Raw genomic sequence first — 17,942 nt, forward strand, 5'->3', positions numbered from 1 at the left:
TTTTAAATATCTTTAAAGAAAAATAAAGTTAAAAATAAGAGTGCTTGGAGCCAGGGAGATAGGAGTGTAGCATATGCCCACTCAGCACACAAGTTCCAAATCCTGGGTCCCGAGCTCTGGCTACAGCACTCATGGGCCTCCCAGCACTTCCAGTTATGGCTATAATGTCCTCAAGGACTGCAGGACCCAAGCACCAAAATCACCAGGTTTGCACCATTGGGATGAGTGTCATAAGGGGTGGTCCCTGGGCTTCCAAGCATGCTGGATGCTCCCGAACCAACCACAAACACTCAAAATAAAAAATGGTTGACAACCTAAAAGATGCTTTATTAAAACAAATGTCGAGATCTGACTTATTTTTTCAACTGGGCTTCAGAAACTTATAGATCAAAACAGAAAGAAAAAAATGCAAAAATTTGTGAGTCTACAACTGTACCTCATGGTGTCTCACTAATAAAAAAAAATTTAAAAAAAGAAAAAAATGCATGTCAAGTAAAATGAATATACTGAAGAATGCAGAACGCAGAGGAAAGTACTCTAAAAGTTAAGAGAAATAGTCTGGTATGTTGAAGCAAAAGATCAGAGAAAATAATGGGGAAATAGGCTGGAAAAAATGAAGGATAGCCTTAATTGTCATGTGAAGTGCCTATGGTTTTCCTGGGTTCATAGAGTACAGGTAAATCGTTTGTTTATATAAATATCAAAATATTTAAGTAGGAAAGTGCCATTATGGAGGAAAAAGTACTTGAGATGGAAATATAAAGACAGAACTGGAAGGAGAATGTAAATAGAACCATGAGGAAATATTTTCAGAATCCAAACAAGAACCAGAGAATAGTACAGGACAGAAATGTCAATAAGAAAAAGGGGATAAATATTAGAGACAGACTGAGTTGCTAGGAAAAGAAATCCAGAAGGAGCAGTAAGTGACTCTAAACATAAGGCCTCCAACTGCCAAAGAAAGGGAGAGCAGGAGGGATGGGGAAGGGGAAGGAGAGATAGACACTGAGAACTATAATAAAACACCCAATGGAAATATAGGAAAATAGCTAAAATTTTGCATGATATCAGAAAGAATATTGCCAAGCAGATCACTGTTAACTCCAGGCCCTAGAAGTTTCAGCTGAATGGTAAGGAAGCAGCAAGAGAAAAAAATACAGCCTTTTGTGATTAGCCACAAAATAGACAATTTGAGATGCCAATTAAAGGGCTGAGGAAAAAGGCATGTTTTAAAGAGGGAACTGGGGGGAGGCAGAGTGATAGGGTAGGGCACATGCCTTGCACAGGCCAACCTGGGTTTGATCCTTACCATCCCATATGGTCCTCTGAGCCTACCAGGAGTGATTCCTGAGTGCCAAGCCAGGAGTAACACCTGAACACCATTGGGTGTGGCCCTCCAAACAAAACAAAACAAAACAAAACAAAACAAAGTAGGAGGGGTAAAATGAACATGAAAGACTTAAATCATCAACATCAGTTCAAGCCCGAAATCATAAGGTTTTAAGTCTTGTAAATGTATATAATTCAGGGTGTCTTTGTACTATACCTCCTATTTAACTAATATATCTTAAAGGCTCTCAAAACCAACCACACAACCTGCCTAATAGATGTTATGTTTTCTCATTGCAGATACTATCACTTTTATCACTTGTCATCCTGTTGATCTTCGATTTGCTCGAGCGGGCACCAGTAATGTCTCCATTCATCCCTGTCGCTTGCTAATGTAGCCCAATGGCATCTGCTCGCTCCAAGAACACGAAGAGCTTGAAACCATTTGTTCAGTGTTTCAACGAAGAAGTCTGACCATCTCATAGGTGGGCGGCCACACATCCTTTTGATGTCCCGTGAAATCCAGCCAGTAACAGCTCTAGTACAGCAGTCATCTCTAAATTGCATTACGTGTCCGGCCCATCTGATTTTTGATGACTTGGCAAACAAGACAGTGTCCCTGATTCTTGATCATCCAAGGAGGTTGGAACCCTGGATTCCTTCTCTCACTTGAGTGTAAATGTGATACTCTAAGCAAAGCTCTTTCGATTCCTCTTTGGGATACCCAAACAGCATTCTTGGCCTGTTTTCGTAGGGCCCAGGTCTCTGAGGTATATGTTAGTGCAGGAAGAACGGTGGAGTTGAAAAGATGTGCCCAGAGGCTGAGGTTCTTCGTCCTCTTAACAACTTCTTTGATGCTCTTGAAGGCATTCCACACTGCTCTCTTCCTCCTGCACAGTTCTGACACCAAGTAGTTCCTCATGTTGAGTTCTCAACCCAGGTACACATAGCTGCTGCATTTGGAGATGTTCATTCCATTGAGAGCAAGTGGAACGTCAGGGACTAGTTCGTTTTTCATGAACATGGTCTTGTTGAGATTCAGCTGTAGGTCAACCTTTTCACACTCAAGGTCGAAGTTGGTCAGCATTTGTGCTACTTGGCTAATGTTTGGTGTTATTAGAACGATGTCATCAGTGAAGTAGAGGTGATGTAGTTGCCGACCGTCTATCTTCACTCCCATTTCTTCCCATTCTGGTTGTCGCATGATGTTCTCGAGGGTGGCACTGAAGAGTGAAATGGTATCACCCTGCCGAAATCCCTCTCAATTCCTTGTAGATTAGTAAGATCCTGGTGGTGAATCCATAATACAGCTTGAGGAGAATCCTGATGTACTGAGTTTGAACACCCTGTTTGGGTAGGGCTTTGATGACTGCTTCAGTCTCAAGAGAACCAAAGGCCTTCTTTAAACTGATGAACCTTACAGAGCAGCATCTTGAACTCTTGCGAAACCTCAATGAGCTTTGTTACCTTGTGGATATGGTCGATCATGCTGAATCCTTTTCAGAACCCGGCTTGCTCTCATAGTTGTCCTTTATCTAGTGTTCTGCCTATTTTATTCAGGATGACCTGAGCGAACAACTTGTAGATGAAGGACAACAGGCTGATCGAGCGATAGTTGCTGATGTTGTGGATGTCTCCCTTCTTGTACAACAGAATGGTCCTGCAGTTTTCCATTGGGACAAAACCTTGCATTCAGACAGGTAGCGTGTGAAGACTTGGCCAGTGTATTGATGAGTACTGGCAGCAGATTCTTCAGGTGTTTGGGTCTGATCTTGTCTAGACCAGGTGCTGTATGCTTCTTTACTGATGAAATGGTGTGTAGGATTTCGAAAGGGAGAACGTTGGGAACGACATATCCATCCTGTGGAATTTGGTATGTGGGCAGGTGGATGTGACTATCAAAGAGATCCAAGTAAAAGTAGTAAATAATCTTCTTCATTGCTCTTCTGGAAGATGTGATAGATCCATCAGGACTTCGGAGGGCAGTAGCTATCTTGGTCTTGTAGTTGGCAAAGGACGGGCGGGCATTGTGAATGCTTTTCCGGCTTCTGCCGCATCAGCCAGCACTGCTACTCTTCTCTCTTTGAGGTCTTCCTTTATCGCTTCTCTGCACAGCTTTGCTAGCTCGGACAGGAGCTTGTGATTACCTGAGGCTCATGCCAAACCATGTTGGTGAATGAGCTCGAGAGTTTCTGAAGACAGGCGTCTGTTTGTGGCTTTCCCTCCCTTGACATTCCTTGTGCAGTCATGGAGGTGATGGGCCAGTCAATTGTATTCCTCATTGATGTTGCCAACGAAGCATCTTCCCACGTTGCCAAAATAGTACCAAAGAGCTCCCAGTTGGTGGTCATTCTGGGAGTTCTCTTCTTAAACTTTGCAGCCCTCTCTCCCCGCTCTGTGAAGTAGAATTCTGCACAAAGGAGATGGTGGTCTGACCCTGTTTGGAATTTTGAGACAACAGTGACATTGGTCAGGCAAAACCATCAATTGAATATGATGTGGTTAATTTCATTGTGGAACTGTCCACTGGGAGACTCCCATGTCCAACATTTGGCCTTCTGGAACTGTGAGTTACCATGGATAGTCTTGGTCGACATGATGAACTCAGACAGTCTCTCACCCTGTTCGTTCCATTCTAGGCTATGGGTCCCGGTGTGGAGTTCTTCGGACAACCTTCTTGGTCCTATCTTGGCATTAAAATCACCGACAATGATCTTGTCGAAGGTGTGGTCTTCTTTATAGAACTTCTCCAGCTCCATGCAGAACTTCTCGATTTTTTCTTCATCATAGTTGGATGTTGGTGTACAGACGATGAAGACAGAAACTGCCAGCAGTGAGCCACATCTATTCAAGCATAATCGTCCAATGTGGGTTGTTAGGCATTCAAATGAATCATGCTCATGCCCAAGTTCGTGTTGACAAGGACACCAACACCACCAACGCCTCTATTGTAGCATGTTCTGAGGAACAGTTCTTCAGTGTCGAAAATGGCATTATGTGATCGATGCTGTATCATCTTGGTCAGACCAATGATGTTGTACTTGATCTTCTGCGCTTGCACCATCAGGTACTTGATGGATGCTTCTGGTGCCAGCATACATGCATTGAAAGTACAGAGAGTCATTGTAGTCCTTCATTTTGGCAGCCTAGTTTGGCCCTGAGATTTTATCAGCCTCTCCTTGCTCATCCTTCTTAACCTGCCCTACTGGGGGCTCTTTCATGGTCAGGGAAATGAGACCCATTGTTTTTACTGTTTTTGGCATATCAAATGCGCCCTGAGTAGCTTTCCAGGCTCTGCCGTGCACGCGGGATACTCTTAGTAGCTTGCTGGGTTCTCTGAGAGGGATGGAGGCTCTTAGGGTGGCCTCTAATCGCCCTTACAGGTGTTCCCATGGTTCACACCATATTTGAATCCCATCAAATTTGGTGCAGTAATTATGGAAAATGGGTAGGAGCTGTATTATGCTGTTCGTGGCCACGCGGGCCAGAAAATGGCCCGGAGCATGGCGGCTGGGTAGTGGAGATGGACAATGAGGTATTTATCTGGCACCGACAGGGTGGATCTTCTGGGTGTGGTCCCCGGGTCATTGAAGATTGGTGGAAGTAGGCAGAGGATCTCTGTTTCCAGTCCAGTTGAGCCTGGAGTCCAAGGTCACAAAGTTCTGCTTTACCTGGTTCTGTGGGGCTTCACTCATGCCTAAGGCTCAGCCTGAGCAGTCTGGAAAGCAGCCTGGAGCTATACACTATAAATTTGATAAGTACATATATAGGTTTTAAGAAAGCTTCTTTGTGATAATGAAATAATTCTATATTCTGATTGCGATACTGGCTATATGAATCTGTAGCACTGCACTGTAGCACTGTCCTCCCATTGTTCATCAATTTGCTTGAGCAGACACCAGTAATGTCTCTATTGTGAGACTTTCTGTTACTGTTTTTGGCATATTGAATAAGCCATGGGGAGCTTCCCAGGCTCTGTTGTGCTGGTGGGATACTCGCGGTAGCTTGCCGGCTCTTCAAGAGGGAGAGAGGAATTGCACCAGAGTCGGCTGCGTACAAGGCTGTGATAGCCCTACCTGCTGTGCTATCACTCCAGCCCATGAATCTATACATGTGATAAATTTCTTATACCACCACATCTTCCCCCCACCCTCAAGAAAATATTAATAAATGCTGAAATACAAATAAAATATGTACTCCAGTTTGTAAGAGTTATCAACATCATTTTCCTAGTTTTATCAATGTACTATGATTTATGTTAGATATTATCATTGGAAAAGCTTAGTGGAAGACATTTGGTACCCATACTATTTTATAATAGTTCCTTGACTCTTTCCTACACCAAAACAAGTACTCATGGGTCTAGAGAAGAGACAAGATAGCAAAGCGAGGGACCAGCTAATGCAAAATTTAGAACAGAGGTTGTGTCTAGGGTTGTACAGGCCAATATAATGGCAACTTAAAATTAACTTTCATAGCCTGAGTTATTTCTTCAGCCTCCTAAACAAGCTACTTCTTGACCTTGATGAAAATTGTGGATTTTTTAAGTAATCTTCCTTGAAATTGTGTTTTTATACTCCCTGGAATACATATGGCAAAAATAAAAGAAATTAAAATATTTGGTTTTGCAGATAATATGACAAAAGTAACATTGACAACCTTGATATACCAAGCAAGTCAAATTTCCTATAAGCAACAAATATATAAAATTGTATGATGTAAAATCAATGTACAAATGATAATTCTGATTTTTATTGCTAAAAGAGAGAAAATAGTTGCAGCCATGATCAGATCCCAAAAGTATGAAATTAACTTATTTGAGGTTTAAGATTCATAAAGAAAATTAGGAAATTCTACTGCCATAAAAAACCCTAAAAGGAACTAGTTGTTAAACAGAAAAGAAGAGGAAAGATTACTCCTTATGTAATCTGAACCAAGTACCACAATTAACAATATTCTCTCAACACCTTTCTCTCTCTCTCACTCTCCCTCCCCTGATGTTTGAGGATTAGGCTACACCTATAAACAATTAAAGATATTTGAAGTGAAACAGCTAATCAGACAATCTTACCTTAAATTATATAGTGCTCAAATGAACTTCAGCACAGCCCAGCATTTTATTTCCCTACTCAGTTTACTGGCTTCCTTTCCCAGATAACTATTTCATATGTCCTCTTCTGTCCTCTACCTCCAACATCATTCTTCATTCAACCAAAGGCCTTCCTTGCCTCTTTCTTCACTGAGAAAAAAAACCCATGAGAATATTAAACTTTCTACTACCAACTGAAATGCCTACCTTTGTCTGTTTGTGTTCACTATGTTATCCTGCCTTCTCTCAACTATAATGGAAGAAGTATTCTTACTCTTATAATAATTCGTTTAACTTCACTATTTGTTCCAGGTTCTTTTCTATGCCAAATATGAAAAAACTACACTCATTCCTGCTATCCTACTTCATCAAATTGTTTTTTATACCTTCTGAAATACTGCCAGTCATGTGGAATAAAAGCATGCTAACGACTGTGATTACTGAAGATGGGAAGAGGGAGAGGAAGAAGAGAGGTAAGGAAGGAAGGAAGCAAGGAAAGAAGTTAGTTCTAACTACTTCCTTTCTTAACCACCCCTCTTTAGAAACAAACTCCTCCAGCGGATTAAAAATACACCCATTCTCCATCTCTAAGTTTTTCTTTAACTCACTCCAGTTAGGTTCAGATCTGTTTTAAAGAACCACTACTACCACTACCTTCTACACAGCAAATCCAGAAGGTTAGTTCTCAGTTTCCATTTACTTGATCCATTACCTGTCTAGCAGATTTTCAAATATCTGAGAATGTGATAACCAACCTATATTCTTGACACAGGGCTCTCGAGATACACTCCTTTTTCCCTTCCTACCTCAATGGCTGATCCTGCTCTAGATCTTTCTTGACTAGCTCACAGTTCTCCATGAAGTTGCTAAAATACACCAATGGCTCAGACATAAATCTTTTCTAATCTAGTCCTAGATTAGAAGAGGTACTGTCTCCTTTGTCCAGACTGATTCCAAGAGTTAAAAATAGTAAGCTAGACAAAAGAAGGGCCTTCCCTTACACCTACCATTTAGGGATGGTTATTTTTCAATCTTCTCCCGATCCTTCCAGTATTTTAAATATTACCTCCTTAGTAATCTACTCTATAATATTTTCACAGTTATTATTTTAAAATTGCAACAGGCATTTATGTAAATTAATATACTTGCATTATAAGTAAGTTTTTTTCCTTTTCTTATATTTATTTAATGAATCACTGTGGGAAAAGTTACAAAGCTTTCAGGTTTAAGTCTCGGTCATACAATGATCAAACACCTTTCCCTTCACCAGTACTCATTTTTCACCACCAAGAACCCCAATATACAGTCCTCCCACCCCTCCCAATTCCTGTGAGGCAGATGATTTCTACTTAATTTTCTCTCTATTTTGATTACATTCATTATTTCGATGAAAGATGCACCATTATTGTTTAGAATTTCCCACCAACAATCAGAATTGCTGAAAAGGCATTGTGAAATAATTTGTTTTCTATAGCTGGTTATGAGAACCATATGACGTCACAGCAGCGCAATTTTGGATTTCTGCAAAGAGCCAGATAATTGTGAAATTGATTTCTATGCATCTGGTGTTATGGCCATGCCGGAGAGCCGCTCGTGAGGGCAACTCATGATCTCGGTAGTGGGTGAAAGATGAGCCAGTACCACCCCCCTTCCCATGAGACTGCAGTTGCCCCGTCACTGCCGGATACCTGGCTTTCCAATAAGCCAAGTTTTTTTTTGGGGGGGGGGGGTCACACCTGGCGATGCTCAGGGGCTATTCCTGGCTCTGCACTCAGGAATTACTCCTAGCAGTGCTTGGGGGCCATGTGGGATGCTGGGAATCGAACCTGGCTTGGCCACATTCAAGGCAAACACCCTACCCACTGTGCTATTGCTACAGCCCTCACATTATAAGTAAGTTATAAAGTCTACACTTCAAGCTAACCAACTTCATGAAAACTCTTTTCAGAGTAGATGCCTTTCGATTTTAACTACATGATCATTTACTAGCCCTTTGCTCTATCTCTTTGTTCTTCCAGAATAACCTATTTCATTTATAGTTCAAGGTAGAATCTATCTCTTCTCATAATTTGTCCACTGTCTTTTTTTTTTCTTTCTTAGCCAGGGGAGAGTATGAATGCAGTCACTCCCACCACCACAAATTATGTAGTCAAGTTTCCCACATTTGGGGAAATCAAATAACTCAGCATATCTGCAGTGCAATGGATAAACCTTGCCCTGAGAAAACCAGCTTCGTGACCATGGTGTTTCCCCTGCCAGGTAAGTATGCCCACTGTCTTTAAGGTAAGACCTGCTAGTAAGGGGGTAAGGCTCTTGCCTTGCACAGAGCCCACCAGCTTCAATTTCAGGTACTGCATATAGTACTCCAAGTGAAGTCAGGAGAGAGCCCTAAACACCACTAGGTGTGGCCCCAAAATAAAACAAAAGAATAAACATGTAAGACCTACTTCTCAATGGTCAGATCCATTTATCTCTAAATGCAAAATAATCTGTCATTATAAAGGTTCGCAGGAAGCCTCTTAGTGACTTCTGCACAGTCACTTAATAAACTCTATCTTCTTGCATTAGCTTAGTTTCACTTGAACTGAACTTTGCAGCATGGTAATACAATTTCTAATTACTCTCAAGCCAATGGCTAAATATTTCAGTTAGTTGATACAATTCACTTAAATATTTTTAAAAATTTTTATTAGTGAAACACCATGAGGTACAGTTGTAGACTTACAAATTTTTGTGCTTGGGTTTCAATTATACAATGATCAAGTATCCATCCCTCCACCAGTGCCCATTTCCCACCACTACCGACCCCAGTATCCCTCCCATCCCCCGTCTCCCTCACCCAACCCTGTCTCTGTGGCAGGGCATTTCCTTTTGTTCTCTCTCTCCTTTAGGGTGCTGTGGTTTGCACTGAGTGGCAATCATGTTCGGTCTATAGTCTACTTTCAGCATGCATCTCCCATCCTGGGAGGATCCTCCCAACACCTTTATTTGGTACTCCCTTCTCTATCTGAGCTGCCTTTTCCCCTAGAATGTGCGGCTCGCCTCCAAGCCATGGAGTGAACCTCCTGGTACTTATCTCGGCTATTCTTGGGTGTTAGTCTCCTATTTTGTTACTTTATGTTCCCCAGATGAATGCAATCTTTCTATGTCTGTCCCTCTCTTTCTGACTCATTTCACTTAGCATGATACTTTCCATGTAGTACCACTTGTATGCAAATTTCATGACTTCATCCTTTCTAACAGCTACATAGTACTCCATTGTGTAGGTGTACCAAAGTTTCTTTAACCACTCATCTGTTCTCGGGCACTCAGGTTTTTTCCAGCGGCTAATGTAAACAGTGCTGCAATGAACAAACAAGTGCAGATGTCACTTCGACTATACTTTTTTGCCTCTCTGGGATATATTATCATGAGTGGTATTGGTGGGTCAAATGGGAGCTCAATTTCTAATTTTTTGAGAATCGTCCATACTGTTTTCCAAACGGGCTGAACCAGTTGGCATTACCACCAGCAGTGAAGGAAGGTCCCTTTCTCGCCACATCCGCGCCAACACCACGAAATTGAAGTATCAACAACACTTCCGAAAAGTTTCTATGAAGCAAATATCACCCTGATACCAAAAGCAGACAGAGATACCACAAAGAAAGAGAATTACAGGCCGATATCCCTGATGAAAACAGACACAAAGATAGTCAACAAACTATTAGCAAATAGAATCCAACAATTCATCAAAAAGATCATACACCATGACCAAGTGGGATTCATCCTGGGGAAGCAAGGATAATTTAACATTCGGATATCAATCAACATAATCCATCATATCAACAAAAGAAAAGATAAAAACTATAGGATCATACCAATAGATGCAGAAAAAGCATTTGACAAGATCCAGCACCCATTTATGATGAAAACCCTTGCCAAAATGTGTATAGAGGAGACCTTCCTCAATATAGTTAAAGCCATCTACCACAAGCCTACAGCAAGCATCATCCTCAATGGGGGAAAAACTGAGAGCCTTGCCTCCAAGATCAGGGACGAGACAAGGATGCCCACTCTCTCTCCACTGCTGTTCAATATAGCACTGGAAGTACTTGCAGTAGTGGTTAGGCAAGAAAAAGATATTAAGGGGATTCAGGTAGGAAAGGAAGAAATCAAGCTCTCACTATTCGCAGATGATAAGATACTATAGAGAATCTTAAAATCTCTACCAAGAAATAATACACTTATATAAGTAAAGTTGCAGGCTATAAAATCAATACCCAAAAGTCCATGGCTTTCCTATATGCAAATAGTGAGAGAGAAGAAAGTGACATGAAAAAAATAATCCCGTTCACAATTCACTTATATTAATAGCATGTTGACAAGCAACATGCTCTCATTCATACTTATTATATAAGGAAACAAATAAGGAAATGAATAGTATCCAATAATAACAAGTCTTTTGACTCTGACCACAGAACTGGGGATATTGGGATGGGAACTCTTGGAAGGAAGAGGTGTATTACAATGGCATAATGATAGTGGTGGAAGGTGTTTGACACTTTGGTGGTGTTTGTACATCTGTAACTTTGTATATCATAAACATTAACACTATGGGTAAAGAATTTGCCTCTCAAACAATTAAAAAATTGATTTTTGAAAGTAAAATGAAGCCTGGGAGCATTACAGAGAAATTAATTGCATTACTTGACTCATTTGAACTAGGCCAATGACCTTCGTCTTGCTTTATATTTTATTTTATTTTATTTTATTTTATTTTTTGTCTTTTTGGGTCAGACCCAGTGATGCTCTGGGTTACCCCTGGCTTTGTACTTGGGAATTACTCCTGGTGATGCTCAGGGGACCATAGAGGGTGCCAGGGATTGAACCCAGGTCAGCCACGTGCAAGGCAAATGCCTTACCCACTGTACTACCACTCTGGCCCCTTGATTTATTTTAAATCCCCACCCACTGACTTTTAAAAATCCCTTCTCCTTCGCTTTATCATCATTGTTATGTTGTTCTTAGGATGACCCTAGTGACACACATGCCTGGCTGTGAAGCTTGCAACTTCTAGCTGTGGTGGTCATTGGAAGGATCACACACACACAACTCATGTGACTGCACACACAGCTGAGTCACCATGTTCTGCATCCTGTTAGTTGTGGTGCTGGCACACAGATTTATCAAGTATTGTGATCTTCAACTGAGAACTTATGAAAATTTGGTAAGAAAAGCTGGAGTCTATAGTATGTGAGCCTCCATCCCCCTTTCCAGATCAGCTGAGTGATTCCACTCCAGCCTGTTACAGGTGAGAACACAAGGCTCCCTGCTAGAGGACTTTCTCCCTTCCTCAGTTCCCTGTGAGAATTTTTTCCTTTAGAAGAAGGATTTCTAAACTCTGGATCTCCTCACAGCTACCTGCTGCTGAAGAAGCCAAGTTTGGGAAAGTGCATGGGAGGTAAAAACTCTTTTCTTGTACCTATCCTCTACTCATGGAATGAAGGCTCTGCCTTGGACCCAGTGTACTGAGAATACTGGAACCCCAACAGTATTTTTTCCATCTGTGAGGCAGTGGTTCATGGCTGCCAGGGAAGGCAATCTTGGAAGACCTCAAGCTATTTCTACCATTTCAACCTGCTGCTTTAAGCTCCAAAAGTGAAGACGTCACTCAGAGAAACTTTTTTTTCTCATTCAAAAATTCCGAACACTGTCTCCAGAGGGCTGAATGACAGTACAGTGGTTAGGGCATTTGCCTGGCACACAGCCAACCTGGTTTCGATCCCCCATCCTTTTGGTTCCCTGAGCACTGCCTTGAGTAATTCCTGAGTACAGAGACAGGAGTAACCCCTGGGCATCACCAGATGTGACCCTCCCATCCCCCAGACCTCCCCAAATAAAGTAAAAAAACTTTTTCCCAGGGATTAAAATTATAGCACAGTGGGTAGGGCGTTTGCCTTGCATGTAGCCAACCTGGGTTTGTTTCCTCCATCCCTCTCGGAGAGCCTGGCAAGCTACCGAGAGTATCCCGCCCACATGGCAGAGCCTGGCAAGCTACCCATGGCACATTCAATATGCCAAAAACAGTAACAAGTCTCACAATGGACATAGTACACTGGTGCCCACTCGAGCAAATCGATAAACAACAGGAAAACAGTGCTGTTGTACTACACTGTACTACACTGTTTACAGTACTACAGTAAAAAAAGAACCTCCTAATTTCTCCCCAAAGAAGATATTTCAATTGCAGCAAGGCAGTTTAAAGCTAAGAGCCCTTTCAAAAGAGTGATGGTAATGCAAACAAGAAGATTTCTGAATCTAACAGACAAGAGACTGTATCTGACCAAGAGGAACCAAGGGGTTATTTACTTGGGGTCAGAGCAAATAACAAGCCTCGTAGGAGTCACCATTTAATTAGATATGCCAAAGAATTTATGACCTAGAGCACTGCTGTAAACGACAGAGCAGTCAGTCAACTAGTGGAGCTAATACCTTGATCTGTCATCAGGAAAAATGAAAAAGGGAACCCAACCAGCACCACTATCCTTGAGAATAACAGTGGGCAAGCCCGAAGCTGCACCATCCGACAACAACCTTAACAAAGACTTTACTCCACTTAAGGTGGACTTTACTCCACTTACTTTACTCCACTGAAAGACTTTACTCCACTTAAAGACAAATAATCAGGCAAAGAGTAATAAGCCCTAGAAAGGGGCAATGGTATACTTATAATTGTTAATTATGATATCTATTATGTCAAGTTTCCAACAACAACAAAGAAGACTACAAACAAAAAATGAAAGTGTAAGTCTTACATGGAAAAAAATAAAGCAGCTGATAGAACCTGTGACTAGATAATGAATTTCATAGAAAAAGACTTCAAAATAAAAATGGTCATGAGACCAAAGGAAAATCTAGTTAAAGGGAAATGTGATAACTATGTTATATCAAATAAAGAATACAAATAAAAGAAAATCTACAGTCAAATTGAAATTCTGGATACGGAAAAAATATTAACTGAAAGAAAAATGTAGGATACAGAAAGTGTCTTAGGCTTCAGAAAAGATCCTAAAAGATTAAAGTGTGCTTTTAAGACAAAACTCACACTATATCTACTTCCAATGTATTTTTAAGACAAAATTTTCTATAAATTCTGTCATATAATTTAGTCATAAAATTCATCATTTTAAAGGTAATAGTAAACTTTAACAGATTATTAGCATTTCCTTATAAGCAGTGATATAATTCTCAAATATTTAATAATAATATAAAAATCTTACTGGTCTGACGTCACCACAGGAATTGGTAAACTGTCGTGCCAAGCCAAAATCAAGCATGTAACATTTCCTACATGTACTAGGAAAGCGACCCATGGCAAAGTTTGACTAGAAAATTAAAGGAGGAAAATATGCATAATTAATATTTAATTCTTACATCTTATCCTTCCTATATAATACTATTTCTACTTTATATATATAACACGTAAGTTCTAATATACTAGTCACTGATGCTTTTTGGATATTAATAAACAATTGTGTTTTTTGTTAAGGACTAGAACCAGGTATACTCTGAATGAAAATTTAAGCAATTGTGTCAAGTTACTATAACACTGACTTAAAAGGAATCTTTTAAATTCTTAAAAAGAAATCCTTAAGTTCTATTTTAAATAATTAAAACAAAAATTAAACAACAATCTAACCCCTACTTCTTAATTAGGAGAAACGATGAATAAGCAAAATCAAATGGAAATTAACATTCAGGAGCCAGAGATATAGTCAAGTGGGTAAGGTGCTTGCCCTGCATGCAGGTGACCTGGGCTCAATCCCTGGGACCCGATAACGGTACTCTAAGCCCCATTAAAAGTGATCCCTAAGCACAGAGGCAGAAATAAGCCCTGAGAATTGTCAAGTGTGGCGCAAAAACCAAAAAAGAAATAATACAAAGAACATAATGCCAACATACAAAAAGCAACATAAGTTTTTATTTAGGCAGCAGGAAAAAGAAATCCAAAGAGTAGTCATTTAGGTGTAAGGCTAAGTAACTAGCAATTTAACACACTGTAGCACTGTACTGTCCTTCCGTTTTTCATTGATTTGCTCAAATGGGCACCAGTAATGTCTGCATTGTGAGACTTGTTACTGTTTTTGGCATACCAAATATGCCACGGGGAGCTTGCCAGGCTCTGCTGTGCAGGTGGGACACTCTCCGTAGCTTGTCAGGCTGAGAGGGACAGAAGAATCAAACCCGGGTCAGCTACGTGCAAGGCAAACGCTCTACCTGCTCTAGCCCACATAATAACAACAATAAAAAATTAATCTTTTAAAAAAAATTAATAATTTTAAAACAAATATCGAAACCCAGCGGCTTTTGGCAGAAATGCGTCCGGACCTCGCAGTAGGTTACTGTCCCTGGGCCACCCCAGGGAGGAAAGGGTGTTGTCCCTCCGCCTGCTCCCCCTTGGCGGCTCAGTGGCCTTCATCCTTCAGAGAATCAAGCTGCTCAACAGCCATGATCCCAGAGACTCAGGAGCAAATCTCAAAACCCAGTGGCTTTTGGCAGAGATCCCTCCAGATTTAAGTGTTAAAATTTTGGAATTTCAAAATCACATGGTCCTACTGCAGCCACGTGACATCATATGTCATTTATAACCAACAATAGAACACATATTGTCTACTGTTGCCTTTTCAGCAGATCTGAGTGTTGGGGTAAAATTTCAAATAATAATGGTGGGTCTGGTGTCGAAATATTGAATGTGATCAAAGTAGAGAGAGAGTAATGTGGAAATCATTTGCCCCACAGGCAGGGGGAGGGTGTGGGATGGGGGTATACTGGGGTTTTTGGTGGTGGAGAATGGGCACTGGTGAAGGTATGGGTGTTTCATTGTATGACCGAGACTTAGACCCGAAAGCTTTGTAACTGCTCTCACGGTGATTCAATAAATAAAATTATAAAAAAATGAAAAAAATAAGTAAGATGGAGTTCATGCACAATTCAATCAGCTAATCAGTGGCTGAAAAAATAGCAGTACTCCTACATTAAAAAAAAATAATCATTTTTAATTCATCTTTTGAGCAACATTTTCTTTTGGTTGGTTATTTTTTATTGTTTTTGGGAAATACTTGGCCAATACTCAGGAGTTACCTCTGGCTCTGCATTTATGCATTAATTAGACTTGGCAGTGCTAGGGAACCATATGGGATACCAGGGATTGAAACCAGCCCGGCCATGTCCAAGGCAAGTGCCTTACCCACTGTACTATGTCTCTGGTCCCTTGAGAAACATTTCTAACATGAGGAAAGCTCGTTTATACAAATTAAAAATCGTAATTGTCATTTTTAAAAATTCAGAGGCAACTGTTTTCAACAAAAATATTGCCTGAATTTTATAAAAATAAAGAAGAAAATAAAGCAAGCTACATTTGTCATTCATTGTATCCCATCAAAAGATTAAGAGTAACAACTAAGTTCACTCTATGCTCTGGCTGTAAGAGCTCCCTTACCGGTTTGATGTCTCTGTGTAAGAATCCCACAGAATGGATGCTCTCAATAGACTCCAAAATTTGTTTACCCAATCGAAGAGTAGTGCTAATGGTGAATGTGCCCCGAGATTGGCTACGGCGAAGATCTGCCAGATTTCGACCCTGTGGAAACCAAACAAAAAGCATTTCCAAATGTGATATACCAGGTTTTCAGACTGGGAAAATTTTCATTTGCCACGAAAATGTTTTGAATGATTTTACCCCAAAGACTCATATGTTAAGCTCTTTTCTTAGGATTTTACCCTAATCATAATCTTATCTGAAAAGAAATTTTCTTAAACTAATGGATGAGTACTTTAGAAAATCTAATAAGGAGTTTTTGAGCCTATTATTCTGTCACAATGTTTCCTTTTGTCAAATATCATAACAAAACACAATTTTGATTATCTTAAAAGATAACCAGAGCAACAATTTCTCATTATTACTTATTTTTTCTTTAAGTTTTCTCATAAAATGGAGCCAAAAATACATGCTTCTGTTTTTTTAAGTATTAAAAAGATTTGTCAAGTGTATAGATTATTTGACATATACTAGGTACTCAATATATTCTATTATTATAAAAATTAAATTAAACATTCTATTATAGCAGTAGATGTAAGCAAATAATATATCTAGCCTGTGCAAGATGTATACTTATCCTTACATCTAACCCCCCAAAAGCACCCTAAGCACTCTTCTCATTTTACAGATGAGAAAACTATGTCAGGCCATAAGGGTCCTTCAAGCCCTGCCAGGAGAGGGGCGATCCCTGAGCACGGAGCCAGAAGTAAGTCCTGAGCACATCCAGATGTGGACCCAAAGCAAAAAAACAAACCAATAAAAAAGCAGGATAGGGAGATGGCACGGAGGGCAGGGCAATTGCCCTAGGTTCAATCCCCATGCACCACCAGAAATAATCCCTGAATGCAGAGCCAGAGGTAAGTCCTGAACACCACCACCCCCTCACAAAAAAAGTGAGAAAACTAAATATGAAAGTCATTGTATTGATAAAGAGCCTCTAACAAAAAGATAATTCCTTATACAGAGCAATATGAAACTGGCATTGTTGAATTTACAAAGTACACTCAGGGCAGAAGATAAATCAATGGCCTGGAGTGCAGGCTCTGTGAGCGAAAGATGAAGGTTTATTCCAAGGCACTGCACACGGTTCACACAGCATATCAGGAGTGAACCTCAAGCACCGAACTGTAAGGAGTCCCTGAGCACCTTCGGGTGTAGCCCCCAAACAAAATTTAACTAATTAAATATAGGGGCTGAAGAGGCAGTACAGGAATTAAAACACGTCTGGTATGTGGCTGACTGGGGTTCAATCTCTGGCATCACATGAACCACCCCCCACCCCCCCAAGCACTGCTACGGGTGGACAAAACAGGACCCTGAGCTCCACAAGGATGGTCTGGTGACCCCAACATCACAGGTCCAAGCAGTGCAGCATTTCTGGGTCTTGAATTTAATGGCTGAGTATCACAGGTAGCCACCCCTGGGAGGCTCCAAAATAACAAAATACTACCATAAATGATATTTAAAGAATATCACTGTATCACTGTCATTCTGTTATTCATCGATTTGCTTGAGCGTAATGTCTGCATTTGTCCTAGCCCTGAGATTTTTGGCATATCGAATATGCCACGGGAGCTTGCCAGGCTCTGCCATGATAAAGAATATATATAATCAAATTCATTTCCCAATAAGCAATTCTTTAAATTTTATTTTAAGGAAAATGCAAATATATTTTATTGATAAAAATTTTAAACGTACTTAAAATGGAGAAAAATGTAATATAATGAACCCTCATACATCCTACCCCATTATCCAGAATTAACTATAACCAACTCATTACCAAATTTTTCTCATGTTACCCACATTCCTGCCAATGTGTACCATCTAACTTTCCTCACACACATATCTTCACCTACATCTTGGCATTATTTTCTTCTTTATTTCTTCTGTAATAAAAAGTACACAGGAATAAAGATGAAAATATAACCAAAGAAGCTAAAAGCAATT

General features: G+C 40.3%; 1 protein-coding gene and 1 non-coding gene across 2 annotated transcripts in view; both read right to left on the bottom strand.

Annotated features, from left to right (window-relative positions):
* Positions 1 to 17,942, bottom strand: part of TTBK2 (tau tubulin kinase 2) — a 137,664-nt gene that overhangs the window by 50,494 nt on the left and 69,228 nt on the right. The window contains exons 6-7 of the mRNA XM_056134271.1: positions 15,897 to 16,037; positions 13,678 to 13,782 (exon numbers count right to left, since the gene is read on the bottom strand). Of these exons, the coding sequence (XP_055990246.1) occupies positions 13,678 to 13,782; positions 15,897 to 16,037 (246 nt within the window). The remainder of the gene's footprint in view (positions 1 to 13,677; positions 13,783 to 15,896; positions 16,038 to 17,942) is intronic.
* On the bottom strand, positions 8,520 to 8,685 carry LOC130042286 (U1 spliceosomal RNA). Its single transcript, XR_008795213.1, has one exon. It is a non-coding gene; the product is annotated as a U1 spliceosomal RNA (small nuclear RNA).

This window comes from Sorex fumeus, unplaced genomic scaffold, assembly GCF_029834395.1.
Source record: "Sorex fumeus unplaced genomic scaffold, SorFum_2.1 ptg000098l, whole genome shotgun sequence".
NCBI lineage: Eukaryota > Metazoa > Chordata > Mammalia > Eulipotyphla > Soricidae > Sorex > Sorex fumeus.